The sequence below is a fragment of the Tamandua tetradactyla genome, chromosome 2, assembly GCF_023851605.1.
Source record: "Tamandua tetradactyla isolate mTamTet1 chromosome 2, mTamTet1.pri, whole genome shotgun sequence".
Lineage (NCBI taxonomy): Eukaryota > Metazoa > Chordata > Mammalia > Pilosa > Myrmecophagidae > Tamandua > Tamandua tetradactyla.
The window spans coordinates 185,721,864-185,747,221 of record NC_135328.1 but is presented as its reverse complement, the minus strand read 5'-3'; the positions used below and the strand labels follow the sequence as shown (position 1 = coordinate 185,747,221).

At 49.7% G+C, this 25,358-nt stretch overlaps 1 protein-coding gene across 1 annotated transcript; it reads right to left on the bottom strand.

Annotated features, from left to right (window-relative positions):
* Positions 1-9,710: 9,710 nt before the first annotated feature.
* NT5C1A (5'-nucleotidase, cytosolic IA) lies at positions 9,711-25,276 on the bottom strand. Its single transcript, XM_077130431.1, has 7 exons — positions 25,262-25,276; positions 24,378-24,596; positions 16,845-17,012; positions 16,257-16,386; positions 14,705-14,827; positions 12,536-12,720; positions 9,711-10,904 (listed from the first exon to the last, which is right to left on the bottom strand). The coding sequence occupies exons 1-7, from the start codon at positions 25,274-25,276 to the stop codon at positions 10,542-10,544; spliced, it is 1,203 nt and encodes a 400-aa protein (XP_076986546.1). The 3' UTR covers positions 9,711-10,541.
* Between the last annotated feature and the right edge of the window lie 82 nt (positions 25,277-25,358).

Below are 25,358 nucleotides of genomic sequence, written 5' to 3'. Positions count from 1 at the left end.
ACACTTTGGGTGATTACATGGTATGAAAATAAATAAATAAAGCTTGACAAATTTGATTTTAAAAAATGGGGGGAGGGAAACGAGTATTTTTGTTTCTATGAAGATGGCTCTGCTTCTTACAGAGGTGCTCATTAAAAACTATTACTCTGGAGAAACCCAAATAGCAAAAACAAAACAAAACAAAACAAAAAAACCCCCAATCTTTATTACCTCTGAGGTTTTGGGGAGTAGAGTTCAAACTAACTTAATGTAAGCTTAAAATTCCCTCTGTGCATTTTACCTTAAATATTTATATGAGAAAGGGAAGTATAGCCTAGCACTTGAGATACATGTTCTGGAACCAGATAATTTGAGTTTAAATCAAGCTCTCCCATTTACTAGCCGTGGACCTTGGGTGAGTTACTTTACCTCTCCGAGCCCCGGTTTCCTCATCTGTGATAGTAACAGTACCTATTTCATAGGGTTGTTGTGGGGATTAAAGGACTGGATTTGTGTAAAATGCTGAGAACAGAGCCTATTCTATTCACTATTATGATGTGAATTTGCAATTTTCCTCCTCCAGTCATCTGCTTATTAAAATCATTCTTAAAAATAACATCGTGAAGTAAAACAGACCACTAACAAGCACAGAAAAAAACAAAGGAAAAGAACAAGAAGAAAAATAAAGAGAACATGTAGTTCTTAGGTCATGGAAGAGCTCTGTCAGTGGAAAAGGAAGGGCACAAAAGAAAAGAATTATGTTCGTGATTTCTCCAACCTCTTGTTCCTTCCTTTTTTCATGTTCCAAGCCACAGTCACATCTTTACCATATCATGATTTTTTTCACTCTCGAATCCAGTCCAAGACTGTGAGAAAGGAGATGATTCAGTTGGGATACCAGAGGGCCAGCTCTGTTCACCCAAGGACTGGGAAAGAAAGGGTGTTGGGCCACCACCCCCACCCCCAATCCTGCCCTTTCCCTCACAATAGACATGGTCCATTGGCCACAAACCAGTGTAAATAGCTCTGGTACCACTGGCCTTTGGGACATTATACAAACTTCACAGTGAGACCAAGACATCACAGAACACAAAGTTTCCATGACGTCCCCAAGTGGGTGACCCCCAGGGACCCTGAAGTAATTTGCTGGGCAGAGGGTGTGAGGATGGAAGTGGATGAGGAGTCATATTTCTCCCCTTTCTAGTAGCTGGTGGGTGGTGGATAGGAAGATAGGGGGCTTCAGGTTGGAGAATCAAGGAGGCACATTGGAGTCTAGTCTTGCCTAGAGGCAGGGGGATGCTTAAGATAAGCTTGGAGGTCCCTGGTTATTTGAGGCTGTTGGGGGCATAATCATATGTGGTAGCTAACGTCCAAGATGGCCCTTGATGATCTCCACTTCCTGGTATTCGTGTCTTTGTGTAATCCTCTCCCACACTGTGTCAGGTTTGGTCTGTGTCCAACAGAGTAAAGCAGAAGTGATGATATGGCACTTCCGAGGCTAGATCACAAAAGACAGTTGGCTTCTGCCTTGCCTTCCTTGGATCACTCACTCTGGGGGAAGCCAGCAGCAGAGTTTGGAGCATATCCATGCAACCCTCCAACTTGGGAGCACATCCAGGAACAGAGGCCAACTGCCCACAGCCTCGTGAGTATACCATCTTGGAAGCAGATCCTCTAGTCCCAGTCAAGCCTTCAGCCACACATTGCCCCAGCTGACAGCATGACGACAACCTTGTGAACCCCCCAGTTAAGCCACTGCTGGATTCCACCCACTATGAAATAATAAACACTTGTTGTTTTAAGCTGCCACGTTTTGTGGTAATTTATTAAACAGCAATATGTAACTAATACACGACAAAATTCCCACGCCTTTGGTTTCCTACCCAGATAAGGCATTGGTGATCCTTTGATGATTTTTTAGGAAAGATATTCAAAGTATTTTACAGCCAGTTCGGAAATGACACTGGCTGCAGACAACTGGCCCAGTCTTATCAGCCCTGAATTCAATCATTCAACCATAGGCATGTTTATTGCCACCTACTGAGGGTTAGGGGATGCCAACGAGAAGTTGGAAGTAGTCCTTTGGGGTATGGGAGAAGCAGCCTTGGACATAAATATTGTTCGAGGGAGGAAGTGCTCTGTCCCACATGATACAGTTTCGAGCGAGCCTGGTTGAGCACATTGCATTGGAGATGAGCCTTGACAAGGTCTCAGCAGATAGAAGGGCAGGGTGGTGGACAGGAGAAACGAGGGTAATGGACAGAATAGAACAGAGGGCTTGGCTTGTCATGTATTGGTCTGAAGTTGGGCTGGGGGTGCTGAGATTCAGGAATAAGTGAGGGCTGGAGCTGGAGTGTGAGTTACACCCATTCTCCCCCATTTATATCCTTTTTCATCTTCTCTTCTTCCTCCACTCCAATCCCAGATGGGAACTCTGAGTCCATGTCAGGAGCACTGATGGGGGAAATTTGCCTCCACGGCAGGATCTCCCTCAGGAGTGGTCTTCATGTTGGGGGAGAGGGTCTACAGAGAGACCCTGACATTGATGGGTGGAACTGGTCTCAGGCCTGACCACTACATACATCCCCACCAGCATTTCTTGAGGGCGCCGTAAGCCAATCGTGGGACAGAAACAGCACAATATAAATGTATTAAAGACCAATTCTATTTATTTGAATGGCTTTTAAGAAACAGAAACTCATGTTGTAAAATTAAAGTCTAGGACAAGCATGAGGAGGGAGAGGGATCCACGTGGACAAGCACATAGCACCCTTGATCACGTGACTTGGGCGAATGCTGCCCCAAGTTAGAAAGAGCTAGAGCCGTGTGGAGTGCTAACTGCAGGCTGAGGGGGCAAAGCCGGGGGAGCAGGGGCAGTCATATCCCCAGAAGGAGATGAAGAAGCCCATACTCCAACCATTGAAGGAGGCACTTAGGGGATTCACCATCAAAAGCAACCTAGAGAAGTTAGGTTATAAGGAAGACTGGAGCAGCCCATGTTTGCAAAAATAAAGTAGAGATATGATAAAGCAAATATAAAATAGGGCTTCTGACAGGTAAAGATGCATGTGTGCAATTTACGTACAGAGGTTTCAACTTTTATCCTAGATCTACATCGGGGTTGGTGAGATGCTTTTAAGTAACAACCCAAAGTTAAGAATATGTGTGTTATCAAGTTAATGAAGATGTTTTTATGTACACAGTTTAAAACACACGAGGGCTGAACTAGGTCACCCCTAAGGTCTCTTACAGATCCCAAACTTGGTGAGTCTGAGCTTATCACCCCCACACCCTTAGTTACTCAGGTCTAAAATACCCACCGTGCAGGGCCTGGGCCAGAGGTTGCAGACTCGAGGGCTGGATTTAGCCTATAGATGTGTTTTCTTTGGCCTGCACAGTGTTTTCTAAATTTGAAACAGTTGCCAATATTTAAAAATCCAGATTTCCAGCTTCTCTTGAAAAAAAACAGGGTGGAATATCTGGCAACCCTGCCCACATTCCCACATATCAACAACCGTTCAGACAACAGGGCATGTGTCCTCCATTTCACTGAAGACTCTGCCTGGCCCTCTTGCTCATTTATTTCCGGCCTGGCCCTTGTTGGCATGGGGTTTGTGACCCCTGGCCCAGGCGCCCAGGCACCCAGTCTGTGGTGACCTGAAAGATTCTCTGCCTGGTAGCAGCCACAGATCTAGCCTCAAGACTTTGACCCTAACATCTGCCACTCGAACAGTTTGTAACAGAAGGTACCTTTCGCCTGCAGGCCATGAACGTGGGAGCCTGTAACCCCAGCCTACAGAGCTTTGGCTTGCCTTTGCAGGACGTTTCATTTAACAAAAATGAGCAATTGAAATGTTTCCAGCCATATTTCACTTTCACAAATTGAATCACAAAGGCCTCTGGGGACTAGCCCATCAGGGAGATACTTCCCAATCAAGACCAAGGGTAAGTCATTTCTGGCCCATGCTAGGATACTCAAGCAGAGGAAGGACTCTCAGCCTAGACTGGGCTGGGCCAGCAGGGCAGGGAGGAAAGCAGCCTTTCTATCCATGGCCATGAGATGACCAGGGCAGCTGTGCACAGTCGGCAGATTATGCAGTTGCCTGGGAGGTATCGTTTATATCATGGTGTGAATGGCTCCCTCTAGATTTGTACAGTGCACAATCTGCCCAACTGTACATGTTGGGCCCTGGGACTGTCAGGGGGAAGTAAGAAACAGGTAGAGATGGTGAGACAGATGCAGATAAGTGGGGTATCCTGGCATAGTTCCTATCACTTTTTTCCCAGGACTGGAGGGGTTGGGAATGGTGGGCAAAGGGGTAAGAGTCAAGCCTTTCTTTGCCAGAGGCTAGAAGCTGCAAAGAAAGAAAGATTAAGGGGCTTATCTCAAAGCCCTCTACCCAACCCCCCACCCCCGTTTCCCATGTGCAAATGCCCATGAGATTATGAGAACAGCCAGAATTAGTCCCATGAAGCAGGGTTAGTGGTTGGTTATGTGGGGACCAGAATCCTCAGTTTAGAGATAAACCGTACCATACACACAAATACATCCCATACACACAAATACTCAGGTGTACACACACATGCACATTCACACACAGAGTGCTCGGCAGAGATTCATGACCCATTACACATGCCCACATGAGCACATACACCCACCCGATTTTAATTTACTTGCACATACTCATGTGTGCGTCCATACAAATGTTCACAGTGGTTATCGGCAAGAACAATCAGCTAGTCACACGGGTACATTTAGCAAACGTTTTCAGAGCACCTAAAGACTTTTTCGGCTGGCTAGAGCTACCTGGGAGAGAGTCCAGCACACCACCTTCCATGTGCAGCACGGAAGGATGGAAAAGTAAGCCAGTGAGTACAACCATCTACTAGGGTCAGCAGCTGAGCGCTAGCCTGCAGTGCCACCTGCTGGAAGGAGGGATTTGTACTTTGCTTCAGGACGGGGTAAAATCCAGGGTGCTGCCTCTCAAGAATCCTTGCCAAGAAAGCCTCCAAACACAGGGCACCATTCTCCTGCCTCCATGTGTTCCATCCTAGTGAGGTGAGACTCTAGAATCCTCAAAGTTGCATTGCAGCGTCACGGAATGAACATCCAAGACCTGGTGCCTCCTGGAAATTGATACCCAGCAGCAGTAGAGGTGGCAAACTAGGTTTCATCTTTTGTGCCAATTCCAACCCACTGGAAGAGGCTGCCTGGAATGCTGGGTTGAGAAGGATTCTGAAGCCAAGTAAGGGCTTAGAAGGAAGAGTACAGCCATGGATAGGAGGGATGGAGTCCACACCTTCCATTCTTGCAGTGGATCCTGGCATCTGTCTATAGCCCTAAATTTTTTCCTGGTTCACAATTCCATCATGAGGGTTTGTGTTTGTTGCTCACACCCTGACACCACCAAGAAACAGCCAATCCAACTTTTACTGGAGTTTTCATCTCTCGCCTGATCAGTAATGCTGAAGCCCTTGCTGGGACCCTCTTCACAAACAGCTCGTTCTCGCTTCCACAGAATAGTAAGAATGATTTCTTAGGTCTGAACTGCTGGAGTCAATACTGGGCACTGCACCTTACTCAAAACAATGCTCATCCATCTACCAGCACTCAGCACTTCACAAGAGGTACCACACGGGCAATGATGAGTAGAGAACAACAAGGCCACACTGAGAAGCGGACGGTGGACAGCCAGCTGGCTCACCCCCAGCCAAAGGTCCTGTTCCCTATCCATCCGCTTGGGAGGGCACACTCAAGTCAAAGTCATTCTTCAACAAAATCGCAAATTACAACCGGCCATGGGTCACTTGAAAATAGTCACAAACTTGCAATTTTAAATCTTAAAGCCAAGAGTCTGCTGCACTTAACTTCAGGTACTTGGCTAGTGCCTATGGTTCTCTGCAGTCTCAGTGGTGCTCACAGATGGGTCCCACCTTCCACCCTCTGGCAGTGGAGCCAGCCTCTGCCCCCGAATGCTTAGGCGGATGTGACCTGCTCCACCCACTGAAGAGTGGGCAGATGTTTGTTTATTCCAGGGGTCAGCAAACTTTTTTGGTTAAGAACAACATAATCAATATTTTTGGCTTTGCTGTCTCCATTGCAACCACTCAGCTTTGCCGCTGTAATGCAAAAAGAGCCATAGACAATATGTAACCAAATGGGCATGGCTTTGCTCCTAAAAAAAAAAACTTCCTTTACAATACCAGGCAGTGGGTGAGATTTGGTCCATGAGGCTGTAGTTTGCCACTCTGCATTAGCCCAATTTGGGGGTCTTTGAACTGGGTTCCACAGAACTTGGGGTTTTTTGGAGGTGCTTCACGGGGTCTGCAAATGTTTGTCTCTAATTTAAATTACGTTTAGCTATTTAGGAAACGATAATTACAATGTACCCATTCAAATGTATCACAGCCTTTCAACATGCAGGAGACGAATGTGTTCACTGACACTGTCGGATAAATCCTTTGGTGAAGACCTCAAAATGAAGCTTCTCTTGCCACCTCCACGCACTTATGAAGTATTGCATAACGGTTGTGCCGGTCTGACTCTGTGGTGGACCCCAGAAAAGCCACGCCCTTTGATCCTCATTCAGTATTGCTGGGTGGGAGCATTTTGATTGTTTCTATGAGGATGTGACCCACCCAGTTGTGGGTGGTAACTTTTGATTAGATGATTTCCATGGAGGTGCGTCTCCACCCACTGAAGGCGGAGTTGCTTGCTGGAATCCTTTAAAAGAGGAAACATTTTGGAGAGAGTTCCCCTTTTGGGAGACCCAAAAGAAAGCCAGCAGATGCCGCCATGTTCGCCATGTGCCCTTCCAGCTGCGAGAGAAACGCTGAATGTCGTTGGCCTTCTTTGAACCAAGGTATCTTTCCCCGGATGCCTTAAATTGGACATTTCTATAGACTTGTTTTAATTGGAACATTTTCTCAGCCTTAGCACTGTAAACTAGCATCTGATTAAATTTCCCTATTTTAAAGCCATTCCATTTCTGGTATATTGCATTCCAGCAGCTAGCAAACTAAAACAATGGTTAAGAGCCTAGCTCGTGCTATCAGACATAAGTGCGAGTCCCAGCACTGCCACTTATGAGCTGGGTGACTTTGAGCAAGTTACTTTACCTCTCTGAACCAGTATGGCCAGAGCACTACCACACAGTGGATGCTGATCAGAATGCCAAGGCTTAGAGGACCCTTTTGCTGGGTTGGGGGAAGAAGGAGGGTTCACAGTGGAGGTGCCAGGGCATCTGGGGCCATGGAGAGGCACTCAGGGACTCAGGGCTGCACTATTTATCAACTGTTATAAAGGTATTTCAATATTTTAATAATTCATTTGGCTGTACTGGTGCACCCCAGTTGACTATCAGTCCTATTATTTATTATTATGCTGGGTCCATCTTGGATTTGAACTTCTCACAGGTTTCAGTTTCTTCTGGCATATTCTGTTGCATCCCCACTCTGATTCGGCTCCTAGGAAGGGGAGGAGGCTGTTTTGCAATGATTTTAGCAGTCTCAGAGCTTAGTAACAGGGCTTCTGGTTTCTGCTAAGTGGCAGTTTCCACTGGGGCTGAGACCTTATTGGCTAGCATTTCCTGGGACCAGTATTCTGCAACACTTATTGGGGGAAGCAGAGCTTTGAGCTAAAAGGGTCCAGCATTTCAGGAGCTGCAGTTCATGCTTGGGTCTGGGGCATTTTACTTCGTCTGGCGATACCATCAGCTGCTCCTCCCCCTGGGCTCCTCCTCACCACCTGAGCAATTGGAAGGCTGATCTGGCTCCTGCCTAAGCCTGTCCCCAGGACTTCTAGCATTTTAGTCCAGTCGCTGAAAGCTTTTTTTCCAAGCCTGAGATGCCCATTTATTGTTTCAGTAATAGAATTTGGACCCTTAGTGTCTTTCCATTGCCCAGGGCTGTCTAAATGTATTAACGGTACTTCAGTGATGGCTTTTATTGCACCTTATCTTTCTGCTTGCAGAATCATATTTTCCTGTTCCCTGAAAGTCCTGTAAGAATCATTGGTATCCATCACTAGGCCCCCCAGGGCAGGACTCCATGGGTCGCAGAATCCCTGGGGTCTATCTTAATTAGGCGACATCTGATGCTGCCTTTACAGTCTACATGTCCATGACGCTCAAGCAGCCCAATACCAGTCACCAGGCTGATGAGCCTTGGTTGTGCCTGGTCCTTAAGGCTTCTTAAGGCCACTGACTCTGTGAGCCTGGGGGGGTCATCCAAGGGGGTGATTCACACCCCAAGGGACCATTTTGCTGCTTGGCCAGCATCGAAGGTGACTCTGGGGCTGAGCTCCCTCTCTCACTTCCCTTTTGTTTCCTATTCTTCGGTCTCATGGCATCTTTGGCTGGGCTTGGAGCTCTGGCAGCAGAGCGAGCTTGAAACCAGGCCTAAGACCTCCCCTTTGGCCAGAAGGATCCTGGCAGTGGGATGGAAAATGACCTTGTGCAAAGACATCTTCATCACATGCCGTTCCAGGCACCTGATAAGGTGGCCATCCTGGGCATCTGTCACATCCACTCAGCCCAGCTCTGCCTCCCCTGCCCTTCCTCCCCAGCATACAGCCTCTTGGAGGCCTCTGGCACTTGTAGCAAAAGTCCAGCTCAGAACTCCTCTTCTGGAATGAACTGTTGCTCATTTTGAGAACCATCTCTATCTTCTCAATTTTTCTCCTTCCTGGATTATCTTTCTGTAACTACGACTTGTCTCACACTGACCAGAATCTGTGCTTATCCAGACCCTGGGCTGAGTCCCCAAAGGGACAGAGGCCAGGTCCCAGGTCGCTCTTTACTCTCTCTTCCCGCCCCCACAAGTGTTCCAACTCTCCTGCACACACTTCTAGCTTCCTGCCCCCCTCAGACGCTACCTTTGGTCTTCTTCAAAAGTGCTCGCTCATGGCCAGGATTCCTTCCAGGAGTCAGACCACCAGCCCCACACCCAGCTGTCTGCTCACCCCTTCCTGAGTGTCCTGAGGGCCCAGCCATTGGAGCGTCCATCTTCCCTCCAGCCAGCCAGGGTCAGTCAACAGAGGAGGGGCCTGCTTCATTAAGCAATGAGAATTCGTCCCTGGAAGTGGTGAAGAAGTGGCTGCAGGAGGCTGCTGGGGGCCCTGCAAGGATGGAAGATGCCCTAGGGGACGGTCACCTCATCTTGAACACCCCCCCCCCCTCAACTCCCATAGCATCCCAGTGACGCTCATTACTTCTAGAAGCCTTCCATCGCAATTTCGTTGCGGGAGAATTTTCCTAATGCATATTTCAGCTCTTTCCTGTCTAACCGGTCACTACCGCTGTACCTCCTGTCTCAGACCAGCGGCTCCGCACACTTCAGCACTGTCTGGACAACTTCCCACTTCACCCCAGGCAGGGCCACCTAACACTGTAATTCAGCCAGACAACCCCGACTTCAGCCACTAAGCTTTCTTCTTCTGCATTTGGAGCCACAACAGTCGACGCCCTCACTCCATCTCTTTCTTCACTGGCAGACCTGCTTTACTGCCTGGCATGATGCAATAATTGAGAGGAGGTAGGGGGGTTGGCAGGGAGGAACAACTGAACTCTGGCTAAAAAGAAAAGCAAAGGAAGCCACTGAAGAAGTGGGCAGCAACTACAGCGCCTCCCCAGTAAGAGCCTGCAGTGCCCCCTGCTGGCGGGAGGACTACTGGCTTGCCAGTCAAATTTACTCCACTCACACCTTTTCCCAAGCTCTCCACCTGGCAGCTGACTCCTGATGACCCATATCAGAGAAGCACAGTAAGTCAAAAGGATAGGAAGCGGATAGGTCATCTTGAACAATGGTTTCCAAACGTTAAAAATTATAGACAGGGATGCTGGGGAAGACTGTGCATTTTGTCCATTTGACAAAGGCCCTTGGGCTGTGGAGTGGGTGGGGGGATGAAATCCAGCCTACAACCTGCTAGCCTCATCTGGGTCTGGGTCAGCCTGGAAGACAGTCTCTTTGTAATTCATTCACCTAGAAGGAGCATCCTTTTGTAATTTGCACAAAGGGGCCATATATTCCAGCAGCAACCCTTAAAGGAAGCATAGAAAGCTTCTTTTAAAGAGGGCAATCATAAAACCTAGCAGTTCTGGTTAAAGGAAAGTTTGAAAACCACCTAAAAAACTGAGCACCTAAGAAACATGAGAAACTGAGGCTCAGGGGAGGGACTTTCTCAAAGTCATGCAGTTAATGCCAGGACAGAATTGAGAAGCCAGAGCCGCTCTCTCCAAGCAGGAAGGGTTCTTTGCACTGGAGTGAGCTAGTTTTCACCCCGAGTAGGATCCTCCTACCCTCAGTCCTACCAACTTTCCACTGAAGTTCAGCTACTCTGCACAGCCTTACTTTCCCAGTCAGTAATCATGGCACAGTGTTTGCTCTAAAGGAGGGATGGTGAGAATGCCAGCCCCACCTGCCTCATCTACATGTACCTCAATCACAGGGATGAGGACAGACATGCAGGAGGGCAGAGCACGTGGGGTCCATTGGTCAGGGTGTCAAAGTATGACAGGGAGCAGAGCTTGGAGCAACATGGCTTGGTAAAGCAGGCAGCTCAGCTACTGGGCAGGTGGGCCCGGCGTAGGCACGGTCCGCCGGTGGGTCTGTGCCACGCCGTAAGGAACATGAGCAGCCACCGTGCCCATCTCCTGAGCTCCAGCTACGTGGAACATCTGGTCATCAAAGAAGATATGTGGGCGGATCTTCTCAAGGAGGGGACCCTTGGGTGCTCCAGCTAAGAACAGGGCCTCATCTGTCTCCAGGCCCCAGCTGCGCAGGGTTTTGAGAGCTCGGGCCCCAGAACTGGCTGCACTGCGTGCCGTCACCAGGTAGGTACGGATTGGGCACTCCAGTCGCAGGCCCTTGGAATAGAACTTCTTCTGCAGCCTACCCAGTGCCTCCAGGAAGCCCTTTAAAGGGCCCTATGAAAAGGCAAAGGAACACTGTGAGGTCATTTCCTTCCTAAACATTTACTCCTCCCACCCCGCCTTCCCATTCCACCCAGCTGGGTCTCTTCCCTAAAGCATTAGGTGGTTTGGGGTGGGAAAGCTACTCAATTTCCCTAAATCTCTCAGTTTTGCTATGCCTGCCTGGGCCAATATGTGCATCAATGTCAGTTTTGGTGTCTGTGTTATTATAATGGGAACTATTGTAATTGGGGCCATCTGTAGTCACATACCTGTACCAGGGTAATTATAGCTATATGTCCATCTGTGTGCCCAGGTACATGGTGTCTGCCCTGTAGCTCTATAAAGGTGGCCATCTTGTCCATCATTAGGGAGGGTATTAAAAATATTTAGCAACAACGGCATGGGCAGCCTCCAATCAGAGTGGATTCCAGCTGTAAACAACTGGGACAGATGGGCGAGTATGTAATTGTTGAATATCAACTCTGCCCATCAGGCACAAGGGTGTCTCAGTGTATCATGCTCAAGATCCCTACTGTGAGGGAAAGAAATTATTCTTCTCAATGCCCAGAACAATGAAGCTTGAGGAGAAGAATAAAGAACCAGAAGTTGATGAAGAAGAAAACTCCACAGCAGCTAGAAATAAGGTAAGGTGGGTTTCTAATCTTGGAGACCCCTCTCACATGCTGGGTGTCTTGGAGCAAGCACCTGGTAGGAAAACTAACCTGCCCTAGATTGCCAAGGGTTTCAGAGGGACAAAGAGAAGGGAAGTGAAAGGAATACTCAGGAGCCTCAACTAAAGACCCAGGGCCTGCTGAGCTCCTGGTAGAGAGGGGTTCTGGGATTATTGAGTACCCAGATGTTTCTTGAAAGCACATATAGGAACTTCCATGTGGGCTGGAGAACCCCAACAAGCTCCAATGCTAGGGAATTCCTACCAAGCTCCAGGGCTTATTCTGCACTCAGGAAGATCCTAAGCAGTTTGAGAGTGAGTGAGGGTCCCTGAGCCCCCTGGCCATGGGGTAGATAGCAAGAGATGCAGAGGGCTGGTATGGCTCAAAGAAGATGGTCTGCCCTTTGAGAGTTCCCCAGGCCCCACAACCTCCTGATCTCCTGCTCTAAGAAGGGATGCCAGTTCAGCTTCCTTTCCTCCAGGGGAAGAGGGCTTCGTGAGGGGATGAGAGCCTACTCAGAGGGGTGGGGGATCTAAGAGATGGGGCGGGGATCATAGAAAGGGGGCGAGGGCTCCAGAGAGAGGACAGGGGCTTCACAGAGAGAAGATGGGACCTTTGGGAGGGGGGTGGGAAATGGCAGCTTCAAGGAGGGGAATGGAGCTGTAAAGAGGCAATGGGGTCTTCAGAGAGGGAACAGGGCTTCAGGGAGGTGGATGGGGCTTCAGGGAGGGTATGGGGACCTCAGAAAGAGTACTGGGCTTCAAAGGGGAACTGTGGTCTCAGAGAGGGGAATGGGGACTTGACGGAGTTCTGTTGAAGGGAATCAGGGGCTAAGTGAGAAGGATGAGGGCTGGAGGCTTGTGGGGGCAGGGCTTGGATTCTGGTTGACCCTGGTGTTTGGTTTGGGGCTGGGGGTTCAGGTCAAGGGCAGGTTCTGGCCCTAGTGATAATTATGGGGACTACGTGGAGTACCTGGGCCAAAGGCTTGTTCTCATGGGCCTTCTCATGCTCGAAGAATCTGTCCAGCCCATGGGCCTTGACAATGCGCTCTGACTCATCCGAGAAGAGCACGGCATCCCCATCAAAGGCCACACGCAATTGGCTCTGGGACACAGCCACATCCCTGCTGGGGCTGAAGATGGTGGCAGCTGCAATCCCTGGCAGAGAGAGGCAAGAGTTGACTGGCCCCAGGCCTGGAGATGGGGTCCCCCCCCCACCCACACAACACCCTCCTCAGCAGCCTGGTGGTGGGAGAGAGCTATCTCAGGGTATGCTTGCTCCCACCTGCCTCACCCAACACTCAGGCAAGACTAATCAATAATGTTCAAAATGTTTAAAACTGGTAAGGCAAGGACACTGACCAGTAAGAATGGACACCAGGGTAGGTATCTCTGAGGCAGGACTCCAAGGACTCTGGGCTACTCCAGGGCTACCTCTTTAGGGGCTGCTTTGTGCAGAGGTCTGGAAGAGTCCCAGGGTGGCAGGAAAACACTCAGAAAGCTCAGAGAAGGATGGAGTGACCTCAGTACTTCAACATTTATGGGGGCCATGATGGTGTGGACCAGCAGAATATCAGTCCCTAGGCTACTTCTCTTCTCCCAGATGTTCCTCATAGTCCCCCAGACAGATAGGGGGGCTGGGGAAGGAACCTTGACTCTGGGTTGAACTCAGTCTCTCCCTCACTATTGATTTTGGCAAGTTACTCACTGGGTGAAGGTGAAATTAAGGGCCTTTTCAGCTCTATTTGGAATTGGGATCCCAGGCTATAGTCTGGGGTGGGGTGCATGTGGGTTCCCTCAGTCTACTGTCACAATGGCAGCCAGGCTTGCCCTAATCAGGGCAACTTGGATGTTCGGGGTTCCTTAAGAAACACACAGGGTTCCTTGTATCCATCGGGCACAGCCCTAACTATGTCTGATGGTGCAGATAGATTCTCTGCAATCCTGAGCTTCTCCAGAGGTCAGAGATGCATGTCAGGAACACAGGCTCCAGGATAGAACTGTACCAGTGAACAGAGAGCCAGGGCTAGGGGGCTGGAGACGCGGGGTTGGTTCAGCCCATTCCCTATCTCCATTTCTCCAAAGGTCACTTTAGCCCTGCTCTTTGAGAATCTAGGATCACAAAAGTGCTGCCATAGACAGAGTCCTTGGGGACTGGGCACTCCCTGTCTCACAGCTCCATTGCTAGCCTGAGGGTACTGCAGGAATCAGCCCAGGCCCCTGCTCAGCTCTACTAAGGCTGAAGCCAAGATGAACCAGTACCACCCCCACCCTGAGCGAGGCCTCCCCACTGACCAGCCCCTGCTCCCTAGCCTGAGGTCAAATCGTAGACACACAAAGGCACACACATACACCAGGGCCAAGGCCTCAACCAGAGGATGTGACATGTGTCTAGGGAAATGACTTCTGGATCCTGGTTAAAGAAAGCCTCTTGGGAGCTCCCAAGCAGCTCAGGGGAGTGAAGCATCGGTAGGTGAGGCCAGAAGGCAGCACGGAAGAGGAAGAGGTAAATGAAGACAGTGATGGTTGATAAAGAACACTTGGGTTCAGCCTGAGGTGACTTCTTGGGCAGCTGGGCAATCGTTCATCCTCTGGGACCTGTTTTCTTCCATGCACAATAGGGACCTACACCCAGTTGAGAAGACTGAGGCTATGGATACCACCCAATTCTGCCTCTTGAAAGAGACACATGGAGGGGAATTCTCTTGGTCAGAACTTGCTGCTGGGTCTTCTAACCTAGCCAGGGGTGCTGACCAGTTCCCAGGCTTCACCACTCAGGCTTCACTGCATGCAGATCTCTCTCCCCACTGGCCCAGAGAGGTATGAAACTGCCCATGGTCACAGAGGAATCAAGTCCTGTGATGACCTGGAGGAATCTTAGAAGGGAGAAGCTGTGTGGGCAGTACGGAGGGTTTCCATGGGAAAAGGAGGAGGGTGGGTGATACTGAGGAGTAAAAGCATCCTTAACCTGAAAGGGCAGGGGGCGAGAAAGAGGGGTAGTTGCGGTCACAGACATTAAGGAGGGGATGGCCCAGCCTCACTTTCCAATAACCATGGCCACACCCAGCATCCTCTCAGGGCTTTAGGACCAGCTCTCCCACCCCTGGGGCCCTTTGGTCAGAACCTCCCCAGTTTGACTCACCTTCATCAATGGCTTCCTGCACTTTTTCTGCATCAGCTGACAAGTAGAGGTTGGTGTGATAGGCCTTGAGGTAGCAGATGGGGCTATTCCCACCTGTCATGCAAAACCTCTCGATGAACAGATCTGGGAGGAGGCAGAGAGTACTTACATGAGGCCAGGGTCAGCCCTCAGAGCCTCAGAGTGGGTACCATCTTGGTGCTGAGTGGTGTGGGGGATGGGGAGAGTGATTCCCTGTGTGATTTTCAGCTACCACCACCCCTTTCCCCATCCCACCCCCCACCCAGCACCTCCATCCCTCATCCATGAAATGGGGGTGATCACAGCTCCAGAGTGGTTGCCTGGCTCACAGTAACATCCCCTGGTTAGAAAATCACATTGTAAGAGGTGGGTCTCCTAGCCAGGACTGTGATAGGCCAACGTGCTCTCTTGGCCACAGTCGATTGGATAAGGGGCTGACACCTAACCCGAGCTGGGCCAATCAGGTTATCTTTCCCAGCCTGGTCTCAACCAACTGGTACCCACAGGCATGACTGCCTAGGATGTTAAAATATTCTCTGGTTGTAAATGGCTGCTGCTCTGAGCCCACTGAGTTACCCCATCATTACCCCCCGACCCCTGTCCTCCCCACAATCCACAGTGGAAAGGGTAAAGGGGCAATGCCTTCAGGACCCTGTCTCAGCACTATAGATGGTACCTATTCTGATTGCTTGGTGCCTATGTCATAGAGGTGGTTAAAGATTTGAGTATCAGTCCTGCTCCCAGCAATTTGAAATTAGGATTAAAAAGTGCTAATCGGACTCTCATCATTGCTTAAAAGGAGGACTTGTAAACTTGTAAATTTTTGTCATATTCAGAAAAACCAGAGAAACCTAATTTGGGAAGAAAAAGAGACAGAAAAACAAAAAAGGAACAGACTAGCTGACAGAAGCAGAAATAAGGGTTTATGTGGCCCAGAGACAAAAAGAGCCTGGGAGAGATTTCCAGTACTTGGATTCAGGCCTTTGTGAGGTCCTATTCCACTTCCTGCCCTATGGTTTTGAGAGACACCCCCATAACCTAATGATAAATTATTTTCTTCAGCTTACACTAGCTCTGGATGGTCTATTACTTTCAATCAAGAGTTGGCTAGGACACGAAGCCACTTTCCCTCTGATGACTGCATCTGATACTATTGGTAGTTTTGGGGGCCTGTTGTTTCCATGAGAGAGAGAGAAACCCCTGCCCAGCCACACTGGGGCCTAGGCAATGATGTCCTGGAGCCAGCACATAGTGACTCACAACAGCCAGCTGTTAAATATTCAGGATTTTTGCAAGCTAGTTAGGTTGTTCAATGGTGGACAGATTGGAATCAGCGGTGTTAGGAATATTTACACCTTAAATTGGCAACACTACAAATGAGGGCTTTTCTTTTCTTTTCTTTTGGTATAGCTGGCTTACCAGCACCCCACTGGGCCTAGGGTTCTAGTCAGTAAAACCTCACCCATTGAGGTTATGGCCCCATCCCTGGGGGGTCTGGTTAGGTGTGTCCCATGGTCAAACTTCTCATGCTCACCATAGTGGTTGATGCTGTTGATGAGACGGACACCCACTTGAGCATGGTTGTTGGTCACGAGGACAATGTCAAAGACGTCTTCACTATCGGGGTACAGCTCCCGCAGCTGCCTGTTCACAGCCTCCAGAGCCTGGATGGGAGAGGGCGTACGCCAACTTAGATCCCCAGGGATAATCCCTGGAGTTGGTAGCCAGGGCTGGGGAGGAAGTGTGAGCTGGAGTTGGGATCCAGTGGGGACCAACATCTGGAATGGGCTATAGGCTTGGAATCAAATAGGGGGGCAAGGTGAATCACGGGGGAGAGGGCAGAGATAAGCTTAGGATAAGCTCAGGGGATACAGACTGCCTCTACCTAATGCTGTTCTCCACTCGCCAAGCCCATTACCTGGCACGGGGCTGCGTTAGTCCAGAGGAGGAGGTGGCTCCTTCTTCCCACTGTCTCCTAGCCTAGCTGTGCTCCTGTGGAGTTGTGTCTGCCCGGGGTGTGGGGGGATTTTTCCTTACTCAAACACCCACCAGGGTGTCTTTTTTAATCCCCAAAAAGACACAGGTCGGGGGGTGTGGCTCACGGTAGAAGTGGCCCCCTCACCTTCACGAAGGGGAAGGCTGGCCCGGGGCTGAAGGGCTCGTTCTCATGTTCCAGTTGGTAGCGCACATACTCCTCCACACCCTGCTCCATGTAGATCCGTTGCTCTTCGTCCATGCGGAACAAGGCTCGGGAGGACACGGCAATGGTGACGGCGTTCTGAGGCTTGGGCTGCAGAGGCACAGAAGAAGGGTCATTACTCAGACCTCATGTGTCGACTCCTCCAGGGACTGGGGACTTAGAGAAAACCCAGGTTCAGCCCATCCTCCAAAGAAAAACCACTCAGCCTTGGGCAAAGGGAGACCTAGGTCAGGACCCATTTGTGCAGGACCCTGCTGGGGACTATGGGAGATGATAGTTATCATGGACTAATAATTTTGTCCACCAAAAAGACATGTTCAAATCCTAACTCTTAGTCCTGTGAATGTGACCTTATTTGGAAATTAGGTCCTTGAAGATGTGATTAGTTAAGATGAGGCCCAACTGAATTAGGGCCCACCAATATGAAAAGGAAATGTGAACGCAGACACAGACAGACACTAGTGAGAAGGTCATGTGAAGATGGAGGAGGCAGAGGTTGCAGTGAGGTATCTATAAGCCCAGAAATACTAAGGATTGCCAACAAAGACCAGAAGCTAGAAGAGGCAATAAAGGATTCTCCTATACAGGTTTCAACTCAGGTATGGCCCTGCTGAAACCTTGATTTCAGACTTCTAGCCTCCAAAACTGTGAGACAATAAATGTCTGTTGTTTTAAGCCACCCAGTTTGCGATTATTTGTTAAGGCAATCCTAGGAAACTAAGACAATGATTCCCCATGAAGGATCACAATCTAATGGGACATACATACCCACTAGGAATTTGATATCTACTCAGTGGGCCTTTTGGACACAACAGAAAAATGAATACAATCTATATAGCCAAAATTTGACTGATGCTCAAGATGATCTCCTATAATTTCCATTATAAAATGAGAGCTAGGTGTCCTTAGGAAGAAATGATGCTCAGAAACATGACAATTACATTAAAAAAACTTATCTCCAGCCCAGGACTTTCTCCGGAGCTCCAGACTCCCATATCTAACTGCTCCAATTGACTAACAGATCCTTAAACTCAACATGCTCAAGACCAAACGCTCACCACCTCTTCCATCTGCCAAACTGGGTCCCCTCCCTTGTTTTTTCACTTCAATGTTCACCATCCAAACCAGAGAACGGAAGCCTCCTCAGCTCCTTCTTCTTCCTTACCTCCCTTTCCCCATCAATGAATCACTAAAGCCTGTTAACTCTGCTTCTGATATCCATCCACTTCTTCCTCTCTCTACTCCCACGGTCTAGTCCATCATCATCTCTCCCCACCCCCATCCCCAATCTGTCCTCTGTATTGCTGTCAAGGAATTTTTCTAAAATTCAGATCTGATCATGGCCTCTTATAAGGCCAGAAGCCTTTAGAATGGAATAGGAGACCGTTTGCAGCTACCTCTCTCTACACTTTCACCTTCCAATTCCCCAGCTTTGTTCATTCTGAATTGTCCATGTCCCTGAGCACACCTTCCCTCTCTTTCTCTGGGCCTTTGCATATGATGTTCCCTTTGCTTGATATACCCTTTCCCTGATTATCAGGCTAACTTCTATTCAATCTTTGAGCTTCAACTAGATGTCACCTCTAGGAAGTCTTCCCTCACACCTAGTCTGAGTTGGATACTTCTCTTACGGATTTCCTTTTTAGTAAAATTTAACACTGAATTATAATTGCTTATTTAATTATCTCTCTTTCTAGACAGAGTTCTAGCAGGAACCATGCTTAAGTTCTGAAGGAGCAGGAACTGTGCCTATCTTGCTCACTATTGTATTTCTAGTGCTTAAAGTACTGTGCCTAGAACATAGTAAGTGCTCAGTATATTGTTATTAAAGGAACAAATGCACCTGAACTTTTAAATAACAATTTAAATGAAAAACAATATTCTCAATGATATTAATTTAACATGAAATACAAACTTCAATGCAGTGCCCTAATCTGTGCAGGTTGCTTGATCCTCACTAGATGTTCAGAGAATATTTTGTTTGGCAAACCTCTGCTGCTTCTTTGTGGAGGCACCTGAGCTCTGGCTGGGAGTGGTCTTGGTAGGGAGTTAGTTCTTTCTGTCAGAGCTCACAGGTTGATAAGGGAGGAAGGCAAACAAAATGTGGATACCAATGGGGCTGAAATGGATGTGGGAACAGAAGTGAAAGCAAAGTCTGAATGAGAGGGGTTCAAAGGAAGTCCTCATGGAAGAGGAGGTATTTGAGTAGAGCCTAAGGGGAGAGAAGGGTGGAAGAAAGCATGAGACGGTGTGAACATGTACAGTGAATTCATAAAGATGAGCCCAGGGTATGTGGGAGTCGGAAGCCCAGAAGGGTAGGCAGGGGATAGATGGAAAAGGGCTTTCTGTCAGGGAACCAGGGGGGTCACAAAGCCCCTTCCCCACCTAATGGAATGGGGAGGAGGAGTGCCAGCACAGACAGCAGCTGGATCACCTGTAATTCCTGGGAAGGATCAGGGTGCAGGTAACCCAGGGACTCCCAGACATCCAGAGAATCCTGCCATATCTCTGAGACCTGAGCAGTCCTTGGATCTATACCACTTAAAGATGAGAAATGAGAGGCTCAAAGTAAGAACAAGATTAATAAGTGGATCTTATATTCTCCTCCCCACCCTCCTCCACCCCCCCCACCACCACCACCACCACTTTATAGCTCTGTGTGTCACAGACTTAACCCCATTGCTTCTCTCTTGGGTCAAGTCTGGGCTCCATTTAGTTGACAACATTGAATGGTCACCATATCCCAGGCACTGTGGTGGAGACACAGCAGGAAACAATACAGGTATGGTCCCTGCCTCTATGGAAGGTAGAGATTTGGGATTGAAGTCATTCTTTTAGAACAGTCCTGCCCAATAGAACTTTCTGTGATGATGGAGCACTTGAAATGTAACCAGGGAAACTGAGGTACTGAATTTTTAAATTGTATTTAATTTGGATTAATTTAAATTTAAATTAATTAAATTTAAATAGTCATATTTGGCTACCATATTGGACAGTGCAGCTTTACAACCTCAAAGTAAGAATGGACGACCATAAGAATGGAAGACCATAGAGTTCCCCAAGCTCCTGGGGAAGCGGTCCTCAGCTTGCATTTGATTTTGAACCCAAACCAAAATAGTGTATGTGGACAGCAGGATCAGTGAATGCAGCGCCTCTCCTCAGAGGCTCAAACCAAATACCTCCTCCAGTTGCTGACCACCACTGTGTGTCTGTGTGTCCCTGGCCTTCAAGGAAGGAAGGTAAAGTTAAAAGCTCTGAAGAAAGAGGGTTGGCCAAGGGTGCTAAGGGGTAGGGCAGACCCATTCTTATAAAACTGAGAGGTTTTCTAGGTCTTTGAGACAGGGGCTTTGCTTGCCCTGTTTCCCGGGCTTCCTGCTCCCAGGAAGCTCCATCAGCCAAGCTCTCCCCCCTCCCCTGCTCCAGTTCAGATAGCAAGGCAAGTTCTCACAGTTCACTTTCTCTTCCACAATCCCTGCCAGACTGCTGAGTTTTGGGTCCCATCTGGCTTAATTACCCAGATGCCATCTCATTCCACATCTGGCCATTGCAAGAAAAATATCCTGGCTGCCTTGCCTCAGGGGTCTATTTTCCTCTTTTACAGATGGGAATATATGTCCAGGGAGGGGCAGAGTATTACTCTAGGTAACACAGCAAAGTCAAGGTATAGCCAGGATGAGATTCCAAGTCTCTGGTCTCTAGCCTGGGTTCTGTGCACACAGCAGCCCCCTGATGTGCTCTCCTCACGGCCCCCAAAAGACCCCAATCCTTGCATCCTCAGCTCTTTCCCTGGGATACTCCCCAGCTCTTCCCACGATGCCAACACAGGAGGTCTCTAGGACTCTGTCCAGATCCAAAGTCTAATTGTTAGTTCTGATTGCTTTGTGTCCATGCTGTACTAGTTATTAAGAATTTGAACAAACCTCTGACATTTTATTGAGCATTTTACTGTGTACTACACACTGTACTGAGCATGGTAAGTGAATTAGCTCATCTATATCTCACAACAACTCAATGCAGTAGGCATTATTAATCCCTCCCATTTTACAGATGGAGACACTGAGGCTTAGGGAAGTCAAGTGACTTGCCAGAAGTAACACGGCCAATGAAGAGGAGAGACGGGACATGTCCTTAGCTTCCACATGACCAGGTATGGTTTATTATCTCCCTAGCTCTATCTACCCACAGAGGAAACTGGGATGGCATCAGAAAAAATGCTTCATAGGGAGATCCTGGAAGCTTAGACAATAAAGGGTACCATGTTCTGAGGCTGAGGCTTCTAAGGGCCAGGGCCCCTTTCCCCTCAGACTGGAGGTCCCAAGGACAGGACCCCCACCTCCCCACTTAAGCTGCTCACACACAGTACAGTACATCTGGGGCGGAATCTAAGGGCCTAGAGGGCAAGAGCAGTTGCCACAAATACGGACCTCAGATGGGACAGGTGAATGACCTGCCCAGGTTCCTGCAGAGCTGAAGGAGCAAGTAAAAGGAGTAGGAGGGTCAGGAATAAGAAACCGGAGAGCTGAGGTTGGGGGTGCTCAGGAAACTCCCAATAGGGTGTAAGCTGGGGCCAAGGTTTGCAGAAAGTGCTTCACCCAGCTGCAAAGTGAGGCCCAACGATACACATCCCGGACGGTAGATACTACAAGACAGTGAGGCCCTGGCCAGAGCTAGGAGAAGCCAGGGCTCCTAGCACCCTCCTAGGCTACAGAGAGATGCAACAACATCATATGATGTCCCAGCATTTAGAGGATGTATCTAAAGACAGCTTCTCCTGAAATCAGGAAGAAGCCCAGATCCCAGACTGGGAATTGGGTCAAGACAACTTTCATCCCAGACCAGGGGCTCTGCCTGGGAGCTCTAGGCATCAGGGAGCCAGGGCTCTGCCAGCGATGTCTGCCTGCCATGGGGGTGGGGCTACAGGGCTGGGCTGGGCTGGCTGGGGGATGGGTGGGGGATGGTGGAGGGCAGCCCTGACTCTCCAGCCTATCTGAGGAGCCCCCCACGTAGGCCAACATGGCTCTGACTGTTGGGCCCAGAATGGAAACATAGCCCAAAAGCTGTTATTTCTAGAATGGCTTCGAGAGAAGAGGGCTGCTGGAGGAGAGAGGGCCAAAGGGGTCTTGGCTAAGGATAACCTCTGACCCCGTGAGGTGTGTGGACCTGCTGTGGACCCTCAGCATCCAGGGAATGAGAATAAGCCCAGGCCAGGCCCTGATGGGGGGTCCATGAGGCCTAAGGCCCCCAAAATAGCCTGTGAGAGGAGGGTTACTGCAGGAAGGAGAAGGGCAGAGAGGCCTCGGCCTCTTTGCTTCCCAGAGAACTCTGAAGGTCAGGGGCTGACTGAGGGGTCACAACCGACTACTGGGCTGAGCTCCCCCACCTCCTCATCTGCTTGGAATAGGGGGTGGATTTTGATTACCAATGCCCCTTTCACCACCTCAGGCCCCAATCCCCATCCCCTCCTCTCCATCTCCCAGGCCATGACATTTGTCAAGCTTCCTCCTCAGGCAGAGACCAAACTTCTCACTGGTTTACCTGCTGCCAGCCTCACCCTCTCCAATGCATCTACTATACTGCCCCACAGTGATTTTTCTAAAATGAAAATGGGACCCAGTTAATCCCTGTTATAAAAAAATCCTGCCATAAGAAAAAAAAAATCCTACGAGAGCTCTATAATGGTGTTCATACATTATTTTAAGTAGCATGACCTTTTTTTCAAATTAACTCCAGGGTAGAACCTTGATATGTAAATCATATATTTCTATATTTTCTTTTTATGCATTTTTTACAAATTCAAAAGTATTACATATACATGAATGTCTTTATTATAAAATAAGCCATTGAAAAAAGTACAGCTGTTTGAATTCAGCATCCAGTCAGTATGTTTCTGTGGTTTTTTTTTGCAAGAAAGTCTCGATTCATACGAATAAGTGGCTGCAAACAGTAACAGTCTTTTTTTATTATTATTTTAAATATTATAGGCTTTGCAATCTTAGGATATTCTTCTATGAAATGATCATAGGCAAAGTTTTGTTCTGAGGTTTGCTAAAAAAATTAGTCAATCTGAACCACAAATTAATGTGTGGGTGGTCTTCAAAGTGCTAGAATGTCCACAGAACATTCCAGATTTGTAATTGTTTAAAACATAGTCTGAACAAGAAAGAAAATAAATTGCATTCACAAGTGTGCAGAAACGCTAAAGCATGGAGTTCCATTGAACCCGGTTTGAAAAGTAGCCCCATTGACCAAGGTCCAGGCCCCACACCATGGGGACCCCCATGGGCTCTCTTGCCCCACTCCAACTCTTCTAACAATCCTACATTTCTCCACTCAGGACTGATTCTGGAACACAGCCTTCACTTTCAAAGGCATCTCCAGCCTTTGCCCATGCTGTTTCTCTCTCTGCCAAGGAAATTCCCCCAATACAGACTTTAAGTCCTGCTTGAGTGCCACCTTACAATGCCTTCCCAAGTCCACAGTTGCTCCCCTCTCTATGTTCCCACTGCACCAGGTAGATGCACTCACCACAAAGGTCTCCATAATGTACTGTGAGCTCCTGAGGCAGGAACTCAGCCCAATTCATCTCTCAATCCCCAGAGCCCCCACCTGGAGGGGTGCAGGTGTGACTGTTGACAGGGTTGGAGGGGTCCTTAGAGGGAAGTAGCAGGACACTTTAAGGTCAGGCTGGAGCTCTTTGGAGGATGCCTTTGGTCCAGCCCATATCCTCAGTCCCCTCTCCAGGCTCTGACCAAGTCCCAGGGACCTTGACCAGCACATCCTGAATTTGTCAGATTTCACTCTTGTGTGTGAGTCCCTGGAGGGCTGGGGTCGCGGAGGCGTTTATGCCCACTGCAAGGGGAACAGAGCGCAGTAATGGGCGCAGAGTTCAGCGTTGGAAGCAGGGAGCCCGGGGCGCGGAATCCAGAGTGCTGAGGCGGGAATCCAGTGCCTTGCCCAGGCAGACCCCTTCCCTTCGGCACCAGGAGCGCAGTTCCCGCAGAACCCGAACGCAAAGCCAGAGCCACAGCCCAAACGCAAAGACTCGGGTCCGCAACCGGGTGCGCAGATGGCAAAGACTAGAGCGCGCAGCAAGAAGCCGGGTTTCCAGAGTCAGGTTACCGGAGTCCCAGCCCGGGGCCCTTCTGCAGGCGCCACTGACCAGTTTTGCCAACAAGTGCTGTCAGCGCGCCCCGGGCTGCCCGCGCGGGCCCTGGTGACAGCATGGGGGAGGGGGATCCTGGCGTGGAAGCGAAGCCCCAGAAAAAAAACACCAGTGCAGAGCTCCCAAAATAAACCGGAGCCGGAGCCAAATGCCGGGCTCATTCTGGTGTTGAGCTCCGTCCCCTGGTCCGAGGGGCGCCGCCGGTCCCTCTCCAGGGGTCTTAATGACCCCTCCCTCGGGGTGCCCATTCCCCGCTCCCCCCACCCCCCAGACATTCCCACGCTCGCTTTTACCGATTTGGGTTTCTTCTTGGGCGAGAGGTTGTCGTAAAAGGTCTTGGCTTCCTCCCAGAGCGGCGCCGCGGCGGTCTCTGCCCCTGGCCCCGGCTCCCGGGGCTCCCGGGGCTCTCGGGGCTCCCGGGGCTCCCGGGGCTCTCCGGGCTCCATGCTCCGGCTCCAACCCGGCCCGGCGTGAGCTGGCAGCTGCCGAGACTCTGAGCTCGTGGGGCTGAGCTGGAGGAGGGAGGCGCGTCCGAGGCCTGAGAAGGGGCGGGTAGCACCGGGAGTGTGTGCGTGTTAGCCCATCTGGGAGGGCGGGGTGTGGGGTGCCCCGCCTGCAGGGTGAGTGGGGGGCGGTGGGGTGCTAATTGTTGCCCGTGTGTTGTTATTGTTATATGTTTATTGGGGGACAGCTGAGCTCTCCCTCCACCACCTCATGCCCAAAGTGCATGGGGCTCCGGAGGAGACGGCCTGAAGCCGATTTGGAGATGTTCTTCGCAAGAGCTCAAGGGCACGGAGAAAGAGGGGAGCTTGACAACTTTTCTGCTGGCTGATGGTCTGCAAGGGGGGAAAATAAAAAGCAGGCTGCCCCTCTTTACCCATCTGATGCCAGGACTCCCAGGATCCTGAGCGTCGGCCCCCTTCCCTCTGACCGCCGGCCCCCTTCCGTCTGACCGCAGCCCATACCGCAGATGGTGAAGAGAGATGGATGGACAGTTCCATCCACCAGTTGGATTCTGCTCCCAGCCGGGAGCACAGTGAGGGTACAGCAGGGCAGCTCTTCCCCATCAGGGTGAAGGGGCTGCTGAAGTATGTTGCTAGTCCAGGGTCCTCTCTGCTGGGCGGGAGACCGGCTGGGAGAGACTCCCAGAGACTGAGATTCGAATCCTTGCTGTCACCCTGAAGGTCGCCATCGGGGGCACAGATTCCCAGTTTCCACCTGCGCAGGTTGGGATGGTAGTTACATATTAAGAAGGAGCTGGATGCAGGATCCAA

What these genes read in the sequence shown, in the direction of transcription:
- NT5C1A (XM_077130431.1), bottom strand. An exon ending in CCAAGAAGAAACCCAAATCG is followed by an intron (nt 17,013 to 24,377) that starts GTAAAAGCGAGC and finishes GTGCCTCTGCAG; the next exon opens with CCCAAGCCTCAGAACGCCGT. An exon ending in CAGCCTTCCCCTTCGTGAAG is followed by an intron (nt 16,387 to 16,844) that starts GTGAGGGGGCCA and finishes TCTCCCATCCAG; the next exon opens with GCTCTGGAGGCTGTGAACAG.